This window comes from Mastigoproctus giganteus, chromosome 7 (genome assembly GCF_048544385.1).
Source record: "Mastigoproctus giganteus isolate SK-2022 chromosome 7, ASM4854438v1, whole genome shotgun sequence".
NCBI lineage: Eukaryota > Metazoa > Arthropoda > Arachnida > Uropygi > Thelyphonidae > Mastigoproctus > Mastigoproctus giganteus.
Genome location: NC_143581.1, coordinates 190,539,189 through 190,554,120, shown reverse-complemented (window position 1 = coordinate 190,554,120; position 14,932 = coordinate 190,539,189). Strand labels below are relative to the sequence as shown.

At 37.0% G+C, this 14,932-nt stretch overlaps 1 protein-coding gene across 1 annotated transcript in view; it reads left to right on the top strand.

The window, feature by feature from the left end:
* Positions 1-14,932, top strand: part of Nmdmc (NAD-dependent methylenetetrahydrofolate dehydrogenase) — a 136,148-nt gene that overhangs the window by 103,927 nt on the left and 17,289 nt on the right. Inside the window, exon 5 of the mRNA XM_090377317.1 lies at positions 7,349-7,567. Within this exon, the coding sequence (XP_090233443.1) occupies positions 7,349-7,567 (219 nt within the window). The remainder of the gene's footprint in view (positions 1-7,348; positions 7,568-14,932) is intronic.

The following is a 14,932-nucleotide window of genomic DNA, read 5'->3' as shown; positions in this document are numbered from 1 at the left end:
GGTGATTATTCCCTTGTATAAGGCAATGGTCAGGCCACACCTAGCTGTATACAGGTCTGGAGGCCTCATTTGAAGAAGGATGTAGAGCTGCTGGAACGAGTACAGAGAAGGGCAACAAGATTAGTGAATGGAACAAAGGGGTGCTCTTACGAAGAAAGGCTTAAGTTTTGCAAATTACAGTGTCTGGAGACTAGGCACCAGCGAGGTGATCTGATAGAGGTGTATAAAGCCTTGAATGGTTTGAGCATGCTCAATGCTGATGGGATTCTTCCTCTAGCTCAGAAAAATCACCTGAGAGGGCATAAATTCAAATTGAGGAAAGACAGATGTAGGATAGACGTGCAGAAATTTGCCTTTAGCCAGCGGGTGGTTGGTTGGTGGAACAGACTTCCATCCCTTGTAGTGGAAGTTGATAGTGCAAACAGGCTGCAAGAGTAGGTGGTGGTGTCTTATCAGTGATGTACAGGAGATTTGCAGGCAGGGTTAGGGAGGCAATTATCCCCTTGTATAAGGCAGTGTGTAGGGCCACACCTTGAGTGCTGTGTGCAGGTCTGGAGGCCTCATTTTGGAAAAGATGTGGGGTCGTTAGAACGAGTGTAGAGAAGGACAACAACACTGGTGAAGGGAACAAAGGGGTACTCTTATGGATAAAGGCTTAGGTTCTGCAAATTGCAGCTTCTGGGGAGGCACATGCGGGGTGATCTGGTTGAGGAATGTAGGGCTTTGAATGGTTTGAGTGGGCTCGATGCTGAAATGGTTCTTCCTCTTGCTCAGATTGCTCACCTGAGTGGACATAAATTCAAATTGAGGAATTACAGTTGTGGAATAGATGTGCAGAAATTTGCATTTAACCAGCAAGTGGTTGATAGTTGGAACAAGCTTCCATCTGTTGTGGTTGGAGGTCAACAACTTAAATAAGTTCAAGGCAAAACTAGACAAACGTTTAGAGGAAATGTATGGGTGAAATGGAAAGGTTTTTTTTTGGGTGATGCTATATAAGCTTGCTTTCTTGCATCATATGCCTCTGCTAATGTTAATTATGTGATTAATTAAATATGTGAATTAAAAAATAGTAAAAACCCACACAATTCCAGTTATCAGGATTATCGCAAATGCAATAAGATCGAGTTTACCACCCATTTATTTGATTGTTAGTATAGAGTGTTATTATAGATTTAAGTGCAAATTGTTTTTATTGTTTTTTTGGTTGTGACCACCAGAAACATCATTTAGAAAAATATCACAAAAGTGTTCAAAATTGATTCTTATAATGGGAACATATGATAACGATGAAAGTGTAGCGCAATTTCCATTATAAATATGACCTTTTAGAGAGATAAATAGCTTAGCAATATAGCCAAATTTTCAACTTTCAAGGAGTTGGAATGAATTACAGAAAAAAAAACAAAAAAAAAACTATACATTATTGGGTTCACATTACGATATTTTCAGAATACCTCCATTTATTCCTACAGATGCAAAATACGTTTCCATATTTTTTTCAGTTTGCACCGGCCGGCAAAAACTTACGTAAAGTCGAATTTGCATAAATCAAGTATTACGTAAGTCGGGGAGTTCCTGTGTTTCAAGATTGAAATAATATGTTATGGAGCTTTTTCTTTTGTTTTTATGTACTGCCATTTATAAGACTAATATTTTTTGTACTTTGGGAGTATCTATATTTTCTTTTCAACTTAATATTTTAAAATTGTAAATTCAGACCATAAAACTATCTCTTAAAGAGGAATGCCATAAAGATAAATTTAAAGAAAGATATAATTTCACATGCCAAATAACTTCATCTTGCATACCATTTTTGATCTGTAGGCAGCTCATACTGTAATATGATGAGCATGTGACTTATTTCATAACTGTATTTTATGTTAATGCAGCTGAAATAAAATATGCACATTTGGGGTTGGGAGCGAGGAAAAAAAATTATTACAAGGAATTAGAGCAATTTTCTTTGTTTCACTTAGTCATATAACATTTATTTGCACATAGCAGGTAGTGTCAAGAGCCCAGATTTTGAACTGCTATGTGTAATGGTTGGATAACCAATTGTTGTAACAATTTGCAGCTGATTTTGATGGTTTCTGTCAATGAGCACTGTAATTCTTTTTGCTATTGTTGATTTTCTCATCATTTCCAGGTGAGGAACACCTTGGATGTGGTCTCTCCAATTCACCTTTCCTCTGCCAGCGCCATCTTCAGCTGGTCAACATTTTCTGGTGGGTGTGGACCTGCCACTAGGCATCTCCCCAGAGCGTCCCATATGTATTTGATGGGATTTAGATCGGCAGAACAGGCAGGCCAATCCTTATGAACAGTGTCCTCACTTTCCAAAAGCATATCAACAGCTGCAGTGCGATGGCGTGTGGCAATATCATCCATAAACACTAACTCGGGGCCAATGGCACCTCGGAACAGACGCACATGGGGAAGGATTACCTCAATACAGTAGTGTGCACTGGTTACAGTACTGCCTTCCAGTATCTGCAGTTGTGTACGTCCATCCAAAATAACACCTCACCAGACAAGAACACCTAGACTGCCATATCGATCCCCTTCAGTGATGTTTGCGGGGTGATTTTTTTTTTTTTTTTTTGATTTGGTAGTTGTTGGCGCATCGGCTTCTGTGGCCATATTGCACCTCCCAAGGTTTTTGCAGTACTTTGATCCAAGCCCGAGGCGGGAATCGAACCCGCGACCTTTGGGTTGCCGGGCAGGTACTTTACCCACTCGGCTAGCCCGGTCGGCTTGCGGGGTGATACCATGTACCAACCTCTCACCAGATTAGCTGATGTCCAGAATCACTGCTGAGACTAAATCTACTCTCATCGGGAAAGGGTACCTTAAGTAAAGATTTTGTGGTTATAACCTTTAGAAATAGTGTTGGTCCTTAAGTTTTGCACACCAGTGAAAAAAATTTAAAAGAAAATAATATTACATAATTAAATTTCTTTTCTAAAAAAGTCAGCTAATTTCTTTTGTTTCATTACCCCTTGAGCCTTTTGGGAGGCAATGTTACAAATTTTATGCAAAAGTGACACTTGTATAGCATATGCTTCTTCTTGTACCTCGAACCACTCAATGCATTTTGACAACATAGTTTCAGCTTCATGGTGACTAATTATATTTGTTCCATCGGCAGCAGCAGTTTCTTCGTCTTCAGTTTCAGAATCATCCAAAGTTGACATCACTCTTTGCACATCACTGTCATCTAAAATTTCGCATTCGACATCCATTTTGTCCATATCCAGCCAATCATTTACTTCCTCCATCAAAATATTTTTAAAACCAGGAATGTTCGAGATAACGGCAAAATTTCTGTTTCTTTTGGAATGGTTTCTGTATCACTTGAATTTATTTCTGGCCACAACTTATTCCAGCTTCTTTGTATTGTTTGACCTGGAACATCATTCCAGGCATCAGCAACATTGAAAATTGCATCTTTTATAGTGTAGCTTTGCCAAACCTATTACATCTAATTTATTTTCTGCCGAAACAAGTTTTTGAATGAACATTTTGTGATAATGATGTTTCAGAACTATCAATCACACCCTGGTACATCGGTTGAATGAGAGGTGGCATGATATTTTGCCATCATCACTTTATAAATCACATACATGTATGGGATGAGTAAGCATATTGTCCATCAGTAGCATTGCATATTATGGTCAACTTATTGATGCCATATGTGATCTTACACATGGTACAAATATTTTATGAAACCAATCATGAAATATATCTTGGCTCATCCATGCATTACTTTGTGAGAAATATTTAACTGGCAAAGCATTTAAATTAATATTTCTATATGACTAGGCTTTTTTGGTTTTCCTATAACAACCAAAGGCAGTTTATTACTACTGCTGGCATTAGTACATACCATTATAGTGATGTGATATTTTTGCATCTTATATCCCTGTGCCATATATTCAGTCATTGAGGCCAATGTTTTTGAGATAGTGACTTCCAATTAAAGCCAGTCTCATCACAGTTGTATATTTGGTCTTTAACCAAACTTGGATCAGCTATTTCTTTCTGTAGTTTTTCAAGATAAACAGAAATAGTTGCACTATCTGCACTTAGCTTCTCACCCTAGATCAACAACTGTTGAATACCATAGCGAAACTTAAATTTGTCCAACCATCTGATGCTAGCCTTGAATGAAGGATCTCCACCTAGTTTTTTATTGATTTCAATGGCTTTTTCGATTATTATAGGTCCTGACAATAGAATTCCTTGGCTACATTTTTGAAGAAACCATTGAAACATTGCAGTATGCAGTTGTTCATTTTTAGCAAGATTCATTGTTTTATGACTTTTAACATTACCATCAGTGGTTTCCATTTTCGACATGTAGTTTTCAGTTTTTCCTGCATCACGCTTTATATCATTTACTGTTGTTCTTCCTATTCCATAAACTGACACTATACCTGTAGCACTTTCACCTCTTCTTAGATGATTGCTTATTTCAGTTTTTTGTGATAGTCCCAACACTACTCACTTACGTTTCTCCATAATTTCAGTGGGTTTACTAAATAAAAACTATTAAAATATGAAACAAGAGGTTAAAGTACAACTGTATACAGTGAGTTGTAAACAAAGACTGAGTGACATATGGTGCCAATATCACAATGCATTACAGCATAGTGGGGTTGGCGCCTCCATAGCCAGGTTGGCAGGAGCAGCAGTGTGTGGCACACGCTTCTTGATTAGACCGGAGTTAGAGCCCATGACCACCGCATATCCCCGGAGCAATATGGCCTTGGCCTTAGGAGCATTTGGTTTTTAGGAGCATTGCTAATGCTCCTAAAAACCAAATAACAACAACAACATAATAGTGGGGTTAAGTGACAGTTAACAGATACTAATGGTAAATAGAGTGACAGACAATTGAAGTTCTACTGTATACCCAGAGTGATGTGTGATTTACAGAAAAAGTATTGGATGGCTGTGGTTTCTAATGGATGGGCAATTTTCCATTTTCTCAGAAGTTTATGCTCAAGTTTAAATAATGTATTTTCTTTATTGTTCTGTATCAATTTAACTTTTGAAACTAAAAGATATTTTTTCATTGTAAAAATCTTCATAGCATAAAGTATGTGTGATGCTAAGAAGTGGTTTGAGGCAAAGCACACCAAAAATATCAAGAACAGTATTGTATCCTTTATATTTAGTCTCCATATCCAAAAGTGAGGCTAAGCACACCCAATATATCAAAAACAGGATTCTTTCTTTGTTTATGGTCCCCGCCTCCAAAACTTGCCACATGCCATTAAATTGGAATATATTTTTGTCTTTCTTTGGCTGTTGTGTTGCCTCCTTCATATGCTGCATCAATACACAAGCTGCTGAAGTTGTAGTATTTTTGGCATGGTGATTGTTGAGCCTCTTATAAATAAACATTATGTGTAGCTTTAAAATTACACATAATGTTTATTTATTTACTAAATTTGACATACAATACGAAACACAAACCTTGTTTCAGATCTTTGGAGGTTGAAATAATTGCCTTCTAATAAAAAAGGCTTATTTCAAAAACCAAGAATTTTTTTAACTTAAGTAATTTAGGAATTATTAGAAACATTCATTTAAAGCTATTTATTCCAGTGATTTATGTAGAAGTCTGTCTCTGTACTATGGGATTTGCAAGTTTACAGTACTATAGACTTGCAAATCATTGCCGGCATATTACCAAAGATAGTTTGTTTTGATCTGTAGCATTGTAAACTTCTCTGAGACCAGGAACAAAATGCAAACTATAAAGCCATAAAATAAATACATAAGTAAATGTTATCTTCATATATAATTGTCAGTGACTGTCATTCTGTATGCAATGCTGAATAGTCATTGCCACGTGGGGATTCCTATTTTAAAATAAATAATGAAATTTGACTTATTGAAACTATTTGGAAGTACACAAATTTTGCTTCATGTAAAGAATTAGATGGCAGTTTTTTTTGCTTTGCTGTATGTTAAGCAACATCCTTTGCACAGTCCAAATTAATGCACAATCCTTAAAAAAAACTTACCTGCTCTTGTTAAAAAGGAAAGATATGTAATTAGCCAGCTGATTCTCTTTCATTTTATTTAATGAAATCTATTTGTTATTTATATTCATCATTAATTTATTTTATTATCTTATTTTTAATCTTTTTAATAATGCTGTGCTTGTACTTCATGTACAGATTTTATTTGTAGAAATGTGTGACTTTTGATGCTTAAGGACCTACCACAGGATGTGGTAAGTTTGTATGTAAAACATAGTGACTATTGCCTTGCAGTATTCAAAACAAATGTTTAAACGAAATGCTTAAGCATCAAAATAGATGCCAAAATAACTAGTTGGTAACAGAATTGTTACAGATTAAATAATGGTGTTTTTCACAAGAGCAAAAGATGGCAGTTTTTTGCTCTTGTGAAAAACACGATTAATGATTATCAGCTTAACCCAATGGTTTTCAACCGGGGTGCCGTGTAATTTTGATTTAAGTTACTTAGAGTTATTATTTTATTTTATTAATTATTTTTTTTTAATTTTATTTTTTTTAAAAATGTATACATTAATTTCATTATAAAAAGGTGTACGGTATCCATTATACCCTATCTTTTTAATTTTGTGGCGATCTATAATTGATCTTTATTTACTACCTCTATATAAAGAATAAAATTATTATATAGGTATATATTAAAAGGTCGAAAACCACTGTTGTTAGGTATTTCTTTTGGCCTAGGGATGCCGTGAAAAAAATTACTGGGTTACTAAGGGTGCCGTGAACCAAGAAAGTTTGGGAATCTCTGGCTTAACCTAACCATTATCCAATAAATTTAAAAAAGTAGACTAACACATGACATTTATATTTTTTATCTTTTAATAAATTTATATTTCTTTTAATAATAAATTTATATTTGCATTGATTTTATATACTCCATAAATAGCTCATCCCTCATTCAAAAATTTATTTCCTATTATTAAATTTGTTCCTTTTCTGGTTACAGAAAAGCCAATTATATTTATTTCATATATTTATTTATTTATTTTTAAAATTATGCTTGTTTTATGACAGCACCATTATTTCATTTAATTATTATTATCTCTTGCGAAAAAAATGACTTCCTATGATGTACATGGTAGTTCCATTTCAGACATTACACAACTATTTCAAGATTCTCGTGTTTAAATTGGTACCACTTATCACGATTTTTTTTTTTTTTCCTATTTTACAAAGCATTTTGTATTTATCCTCTTATAGTTTTAACTCTTAAAACATTTTATGTATTCATCTTATTTTTGATCTAATTGGAGAGAAATTAAATGATTTTTTTTTTTTATTGGAAGGTGATGCTACAACTACTATTTGTCATCGCCATACTCCAGCAGAACAACTAGTTCTTTTCACTAAATTAGCTGATATTTTGGTTGTTGCTACTGGTATTCCTCATCTGATTACTGCAGATATGGTGAAGGAAGGAGTATCTGTAATAGATGTGGGTATAACTCGCATTAAAGATCCTATTACTGGAAAATCAAAACTAGTTGGAGACGTTGATTTTGATAGTAAGTGTTATTTTTTATTTATTATGAATTTTCTTTCATTAAGTATTACTTTACTTTTTTAGACAAGCTTGCAGGAGGTGTAGGGGGCACAAAGATGAATCGGAATCACGTAGCATTGCAGGGTCCGAAATGCCTTCATCATGTGGTAGAGGACATTGAACGGGAGGTCGCGTGAACAGCGATCCCGCTGGAAGTCAGCATTTGTGAACCGGTTCCTGAGGCAGTGGGATGGACGAGTATTCAAACGTTGAACTGGCCGACATGCACCTCGCATATGGAGCTGCAGACTGTAACGGGCGTGCCGCTCTGCGCTTGTACCAGGAACGTTTCCCGCACAGGCGTGCTCCTCATCGTACGATTTTCGCACATGTGCACAGAAGGTTATGTGAGACTGGTTGTTTCACGAGAGGTACCATGAATCGAGAGTGAACGACGAGGACGCCAGACAATGAGGAGAATGTCCTACGTCTTGCAGAAGGCAATCCGAGTACGAGTACTCGAGCAATAGGCCAACGATTGGGTGTTTCCCAATCCACTATATGGAGGATACTGTCAACAAACCAAATAGAGTTCATACCATCTGCAACAAGTCCAATCATTGGAGCCTGCAGATTATCCACTCCGGAGAACTTTTGCTACTTGGTTTCTTCAACAGAAATGGTTCGCAAATGCTGACTTCCAGCGGGATCGCTGTTCGCGCGACCTCCCGCTCAACGTCCTCTACCGCATGATGAAGGCATTTCGGACCCTGCAATGCTATGTCATTCCGATTTGTCTTTGTGCCCCCTACACCTCCTGCAAGTTTGTCGCACTGGTAGTGAATCACCCTGTATATATTAATATAAATATACCTAGCAGAGATTTCTGATCATTCATAATTCTATTAAGAATATATGCTGTTATAATTATTTTCATGATAATCAAAAGTAGTATAAATCAGCATTTATACATGGGTGATTAATTGTTATAGTAAATTAGCCTACCAAGTGGCAAGCCATTAAGAGTATAACAAAAAGCAATCTAGTATTTAAAATCTTTCATCAAATAAAGTTTTCAGAAATAAATCAATTTTTCTGCCAATTTTAAAGCTGTTTGACATAAATAACCTTGATCCACAAAGTTTTTCAGTTTTTCAGAAAATTTCAGTTATTTTCTATTTAAATAAACAAGGTTCAAATTAATATTAGTATTATCCCATTTAGTGCAAGGAACCACTGGCTTTTGCTGCACAGGCCAAATAATAATTAAATTAAAATATGTATAGGTTTGTGCTAGAGTGGCATGTCTATATATAGCCAACTACTAAGTAGTTACAGTAAATGGCATCATTTAAGTATATCTCATATTGTGAATATCTTCACAACGATTTACCACGATATTGCACTACCTCAAATAAGTAATGCTTCACCAATGGAGAAGACTACTGTTACTAATTCTCAGCAAGAATATGTAACAGAGAATTGTGTTTAAATGAAACTCATGGCCCAGGCCGGGAGCAGAAAAGCAACAAGCACAAAGTAGCATCAGTGCTGTGGCTTTGGGGGAAAACTGAAGGTGGCAATTCTCCAACATATCACAACCTAACAAAATGTGCACTTGCGAAATGTTTGCAGACTTTTTTGGAACAGGACATGATCCAGCCAAGGGGATGTCTTTGTGTGAGCTAGGTTCAGAGAGTGTGAAGAAATTAGATGCCCTCAAAGTGAAAATCCCTAAGGAAGAATGCGCTGGTCCCAAATGAGTTGATTATTGTCAGTGACTCTATTGCCAGGGAAACGGGAAATATGTTGTGCAAGAAGGATAGGTGGAATAGCACCAGGTATGTCTGCCAGGGGCAAAAGTAGATGACATTGTAAAGCAGATATCTTTTAAGTGCACAAAAGGTGATATTGGCACTAATGAAATGATATTAAGAGTAGGAGAGCTGAGAACTTACTTAACAACTAAAGGGCAATGTTGGGAAAAGTTGCGCGTTAGGATTGAATTTAGAAGTGTCTGCAATTCTACCCAGATGTGATAGGAGGGGGTACATGTTGAGATCCTTGTCAGAATGTGCAAGGCTCATGGGGTAGAATTTTTCTCAGCTTGGTCTGTGCTTATTAACAGTTTTCACAAGGATGGGATACACTTGAATAGAGCGGGTACAAGAATATTTTCTGATGCTATTGTAACAGTGATAGGTGGGTGGGAAAACTGCTAGCTTGGAGTGCTATATAGAGACTAATAGCTTAACTAGAGCCACAGGCAGAGGTGAAAGTGATTTTTGCACTGCTACTATTGGTACATGCAGCAGCAGCCTGGAAAGAAAAGTGCCTGGGAATTCAGGCCCTCCTGTCGGTCATCATAGAACAAATAACTACATGGGTTATTTTAGGGTAAATAAGAGTAAGAACATGTACATTAATAATAGGAGCATTGTAGATAAATTTGATGAATTTGAAGACCTGATTAAGCCATCCAGTGCACATATTGTAGGAATAGCAGAAACATGGTGCCACTCAGACATAAGCAATGTTGAATTTGAATATGGGGAGTACAATGTATACAGGACTGGGGAAAAAAAATTGAGAATAAGTGTGTGTTATAGGCCTAAAGACTGTGATGAGTATGCCAAACAGCTGTACAGGGAAAGAGTGGGCTAGCAAATCAGAATGTCTCATAATGGAAGATTTTAACTTTCCTGATGTTGACTGGAATTTGTGGGATAGTCACTCACACACTAACAAGACTTTTTGTGGATTTCTTGGATGACTCTTGATCTGGTTATCAGCAGTGATTCTTCACACATTAAGAATCTGCAGGTAAAAGTCCCACTAGGTGGCAGCAATCACAGTTTGCTAATGTGGAATTTAATTAAAGACAACTACTGTAATAACTGATAGGAAAGTGGAAGAAAAGTTGTTGAAGTTAAACATAAGAAAGGCACCTGGGGTGGATGGGATCAATCAAGTTATATTAAAGGAGGTAGCAAAGGAAATAAGTAAACCATTAGCCATAATTATGAGAGCATCCTCGGACTCAGGGGAAGTCCCCATGGACTGGAGTTGTGCAAATATATCTCCAATTCACAAAGAGGATCAAAGGGTGACACGAAGGATTACAGACCTGTTAGCTTGACTTCTGTTCCAGGGAAAATAATGAAGTCACTGGTTAAAGAAGCATTGTAGGATCATCTAGATAAGACAACAGTAATAATTCAGATGCAGCATGGGTTTGTAAGGGGAAGTCTTGTCTGACCAGTTTGATTGGATACTATGATGTAGTCACAAAGGAACTGGATGCAAAAAATAATTTTGATATCATATACTTGGATTTCAGGAAGCTTTTAAGCGTCGTCTAGACAAGACTGTAGTTATAGTTTAGACACAGCATGGGATTGTTAAGTGAAAATCTTGCCTGACCAATTTACGATGTGGTCACAAAGGAACTGGATGCAAAAAAATAATTTTCATATCATATACTTGGATTTCAGGAAAGCTTTTAATACTGTTGCACATAGGAGGATGCTGTATAAATTGGAGCAGTATGGCATTAAGGGAATGTTGCTGCTATGAATAAAAGAATGATTGAGTGGGAGAAGACAGAGAGTGGTACTCAATGGACACTGTTCTTCATGGACTAGTGTTACTAGTGGAGTGCCCCAGAGTTTGGTGTTGGGACCACTGTTGTTTTCTATATTTATTAATGATATTTATAAAGGTTAGACAGGCTTAATGTCCAAGTTGCAAATGACACAAAGGTTGGTGGAGTTGTTAATGACAGTAATGATGGTGTATGTGGCTACAATAGGATCTAGAAAAGTTGGGCACGAGTGGTTGACAGGTGACAACTGAAGTTTAGCATATGGGTAACAGTAACCCCAGATTAATGTACCAACTGTGTGGTATGTTACAACCATACACTCAGGGTAGTGGAGAATGAAAAAAACCTGGGGGTAGTTGTACCTGTGAGATATGAAGTTTTCAGAGCAGTGCAGACAGGCTGCCAGAGCAGCTCATGGGGTCTTGTCAATGATATACAGCAGTGGTTCCCAACCTTTTTTGACTCGCGAACCCCTTTCATCATAATATTTTTTATCACGAACCCCTTTCAACGTAAAATTTTTTTTTTAGCGAACCACTAAGTCTATATTCTCTGAAATCGTATAATATTTCTGAATTTTTATTACAAAATATTTCCAGTACTACGTTTTTATAAGCAACATAGCATAATAATAATTTTTATTATTAAGTATCATTTATACTTTGTAAAGCAGTTATTAATCAGTATCCAAATTAAGTTGTTAATCAGTTTTCTACTCTTATCCTGTGGATTTTGAACAGGATAAGAGTAGAAAACTTGCTTCTTGTCCATTGGCCAACTATTGGCTGCAATTTTTGCCCATCGCTGTTCCCACTTCTGTCAAAACCAGATGGTTCTGTTGCCACATCAGCCAAAGATAAAGCTGAACTGTTGGCATCCTATTTTCCTTCAAACTCACGTATTGATGATCTTGGTAAATCACATCCCACCATTCCCAGTACTCCATTCAATGCCTCTTGTGGTCTTCGTTTAAAAGAATGTCAGAATTATTTTGTTGAATCTGATGCTAAGAAAGCTCCAGGTCCTGATAATTGTGTGTTGCTTCTGTGTTGCCTGATAATTTTTATGCATCCTATGCATTTTTCTTCAGTGCCACAAGTCTCATTAGTTCATCTGACATCCATTTGGGCCTAAACCTAGAACAGTATTTCTTAGTTGGAACAAAAAGCCTAGTACCTTCCAAGAGTACTTCCTTGAATGCTGCCCATGTAGAATTTGCTGTCGGTAACGTCATCAGTTGATCCCACTGTATAGAACTTAAAAAATCTCTGAGACCACTGTAGTCACCTTTACGAAAGCAAAAACCCTTCCCTTTACCCCTGATAGTAGTTACATCTTTAAATAAATCCTACAGCAGTACACTGTGATCACTGCCAAGAAAGCAAATTCTTAATGCATGAATAATCACCACTGATAATCAGATCAAGAGCGTTACTCCCTCTTGTTGCCTGTCTTATCCCAAAAATAAAGGTAGGAGTTTGTTATAGGCCTAATGAGTCTGATGAGCACAATGGACAATTATACAGAGAAATAGTGGGCCAGTAAATCAGTGTGTGTTATAATAGGGGATTTTAACTTCCCAGCTATAAACTGGAACTTGTGGGTTGGTCATTTGCACGCTAACAAGGCTTTTGTGGATTTATTGGAGGATTTCTTTCCACAGCAGCATATTAGCATTAGTTGAGGCATATGATGCAAGAAAGTAAGCTTATACAGCATCAGCCAAAAAAAAAAAAAAATCTTCCCATTTCACCCATCTGAAGTGTGACTGGATTGGTGTAAATGCAAATATACATACACCTGTTGTATTAGGTCAAATAAGAAATGCTTCACCAGTGGAATAGACTAATGTTACTTATTCTCAGCAGATACTACCAGCCAGATGGCACCATTTCAAAGCTTTTTTTAAAAATATGTGGAATAATAACTCTGTTATCCACATCTCTGTCCCCATTAGACATAGAAAAGTGAAAAGTTAGAGGAAAGTGATAGTAGGAGAGGAAGAAAACGAAATGCCATCAAAAGAGGAGATGTGCAGTTACACCTCAAACTCATGCTCACGCTCATAAACTCCTCAAATAGGCAATCCTTCCCCAGTAGGAAAGTCTCTTGCTACCTATTCTCGGCAACATCATGCTCCTCCAGACTGCACTGTTTCAAGGCTTTTTGGCCTCTCATTGGTGGACTGGTAGATACACTGGTGACAATAGGTGACAACCCAGTTATGAAGTATAACTCCACAATATGAGAGATCCCAGATGGTGTGCAACAGTATAGCCTAAAAAGTTTTTAGGGCTAAAAGCCTCACACTATGGAAAATTCAGTAATCAAACAAGTTAGTTCATTGCATCATGCTTGTTCATAGTAAATCACCAAAGTAGGTGAAATGCCGTAATTTTTGTTATATCTCATACTGCGAATGCCTTAAAGTTGAATTGCCCTGATATTGTACCATTTGCTCATTAAATGTTTTGCATCTTCATTCACACATGCAGAATTCTTTAGAGGAGGAGATGCCAGAAGTTCATCAAATTCTAACAGGAAACTAAATGATTTTGTAATAACTGAGATGAAAGTGGAAGAGAAATTGCTTAATTGGTTAATGGTAGTAATGACGATATGCTACTGCAACAAGATCTAGAAAAATGAGGCAATTGGGTTTGGCAATTCGGTTTTAATATTGACAAATGCAAAGTACTCTATATGAGCAGCAGTAATCTGTGATTAACTTACAAATTGTGTGGTATTGTGTTCAGAGTAGTGGAAAATGAAAATACTTGGGGATAATTGGGCAATCAGTTATGAAGCTCTCTGGGTAAGACAGACAAATTTCCAGGGGATTTTTGTAATGATATACAGGAATTTTGCTAGCATAGATGAGGAAGTGATTATTCCATTGTAAAATGCAATGGTCAGGCCAAATCTTGAGAAATGCATACAGGTCCAGAGGTCTAATTTTAGGCAAGATCTAGAGCTGATGGAGCTTTTTTTTTTTTTTTTTTTAGTTGTTGGCTCATCGGCTTCTGTGGCCATAATGCACCTCCCAAGGTTTTTGCAGTACTGTGATCCAAGCTCGAGGCAGGATTCGAACCCGCGACCTTTGGATTGCCAGGTAGGCACTTTACCCGCCCAGCTAGCCCGGTTGGCAGCTGGCGGAGCAGGTACAGAGGAGGGCAACAAGATGGTTGAGGAGAATAAAGGGATGCTTTTACAAAGAATGGCTTCAGTTGTGTAAATTACAGCATCTGGAGCCTAGGCACCTGTGAGAGGATCTGACTGAGCTATTTAAGGCTTTGAATGGATTGAGTGAACTCGATGCTGATGAGATTCTTCCTTTTTCTCAGACTACACACATGAGGGGATATATAATTGAAATTGAGGATGGTGGTTGCAGAATAGGTGTGCAGAAGTTTGTGTTTAGCCAGAAGTTGGTTGCTGGAACAGACTTCCACCATCAGGTGAAAGCTTGAATGATGGTGATAGCTTGAATAAATTCAAGGAAGAACTAAACATACTCTTGGCAGGATGGTAAATGAAATGAGAATGGTTCTTTTTTTTGGTTGATGTGGTATAACTTGCTTTTTTTTTTTTTTTTTGCATCATTTGCTACTACTAATACTAATAGTAACTCACACTGTGAGATTGGCAAAAGGATGACCATAGTAGGGACCTGATTGAGGTTTATATGGCTCTGAGAGGGTTAGTAAAATGAATGAAGGCAGAAGTTTCACACTGTTATAAAGAATTCCAGGACTAGGTGCCATAAATTTAAATTACAAAGTA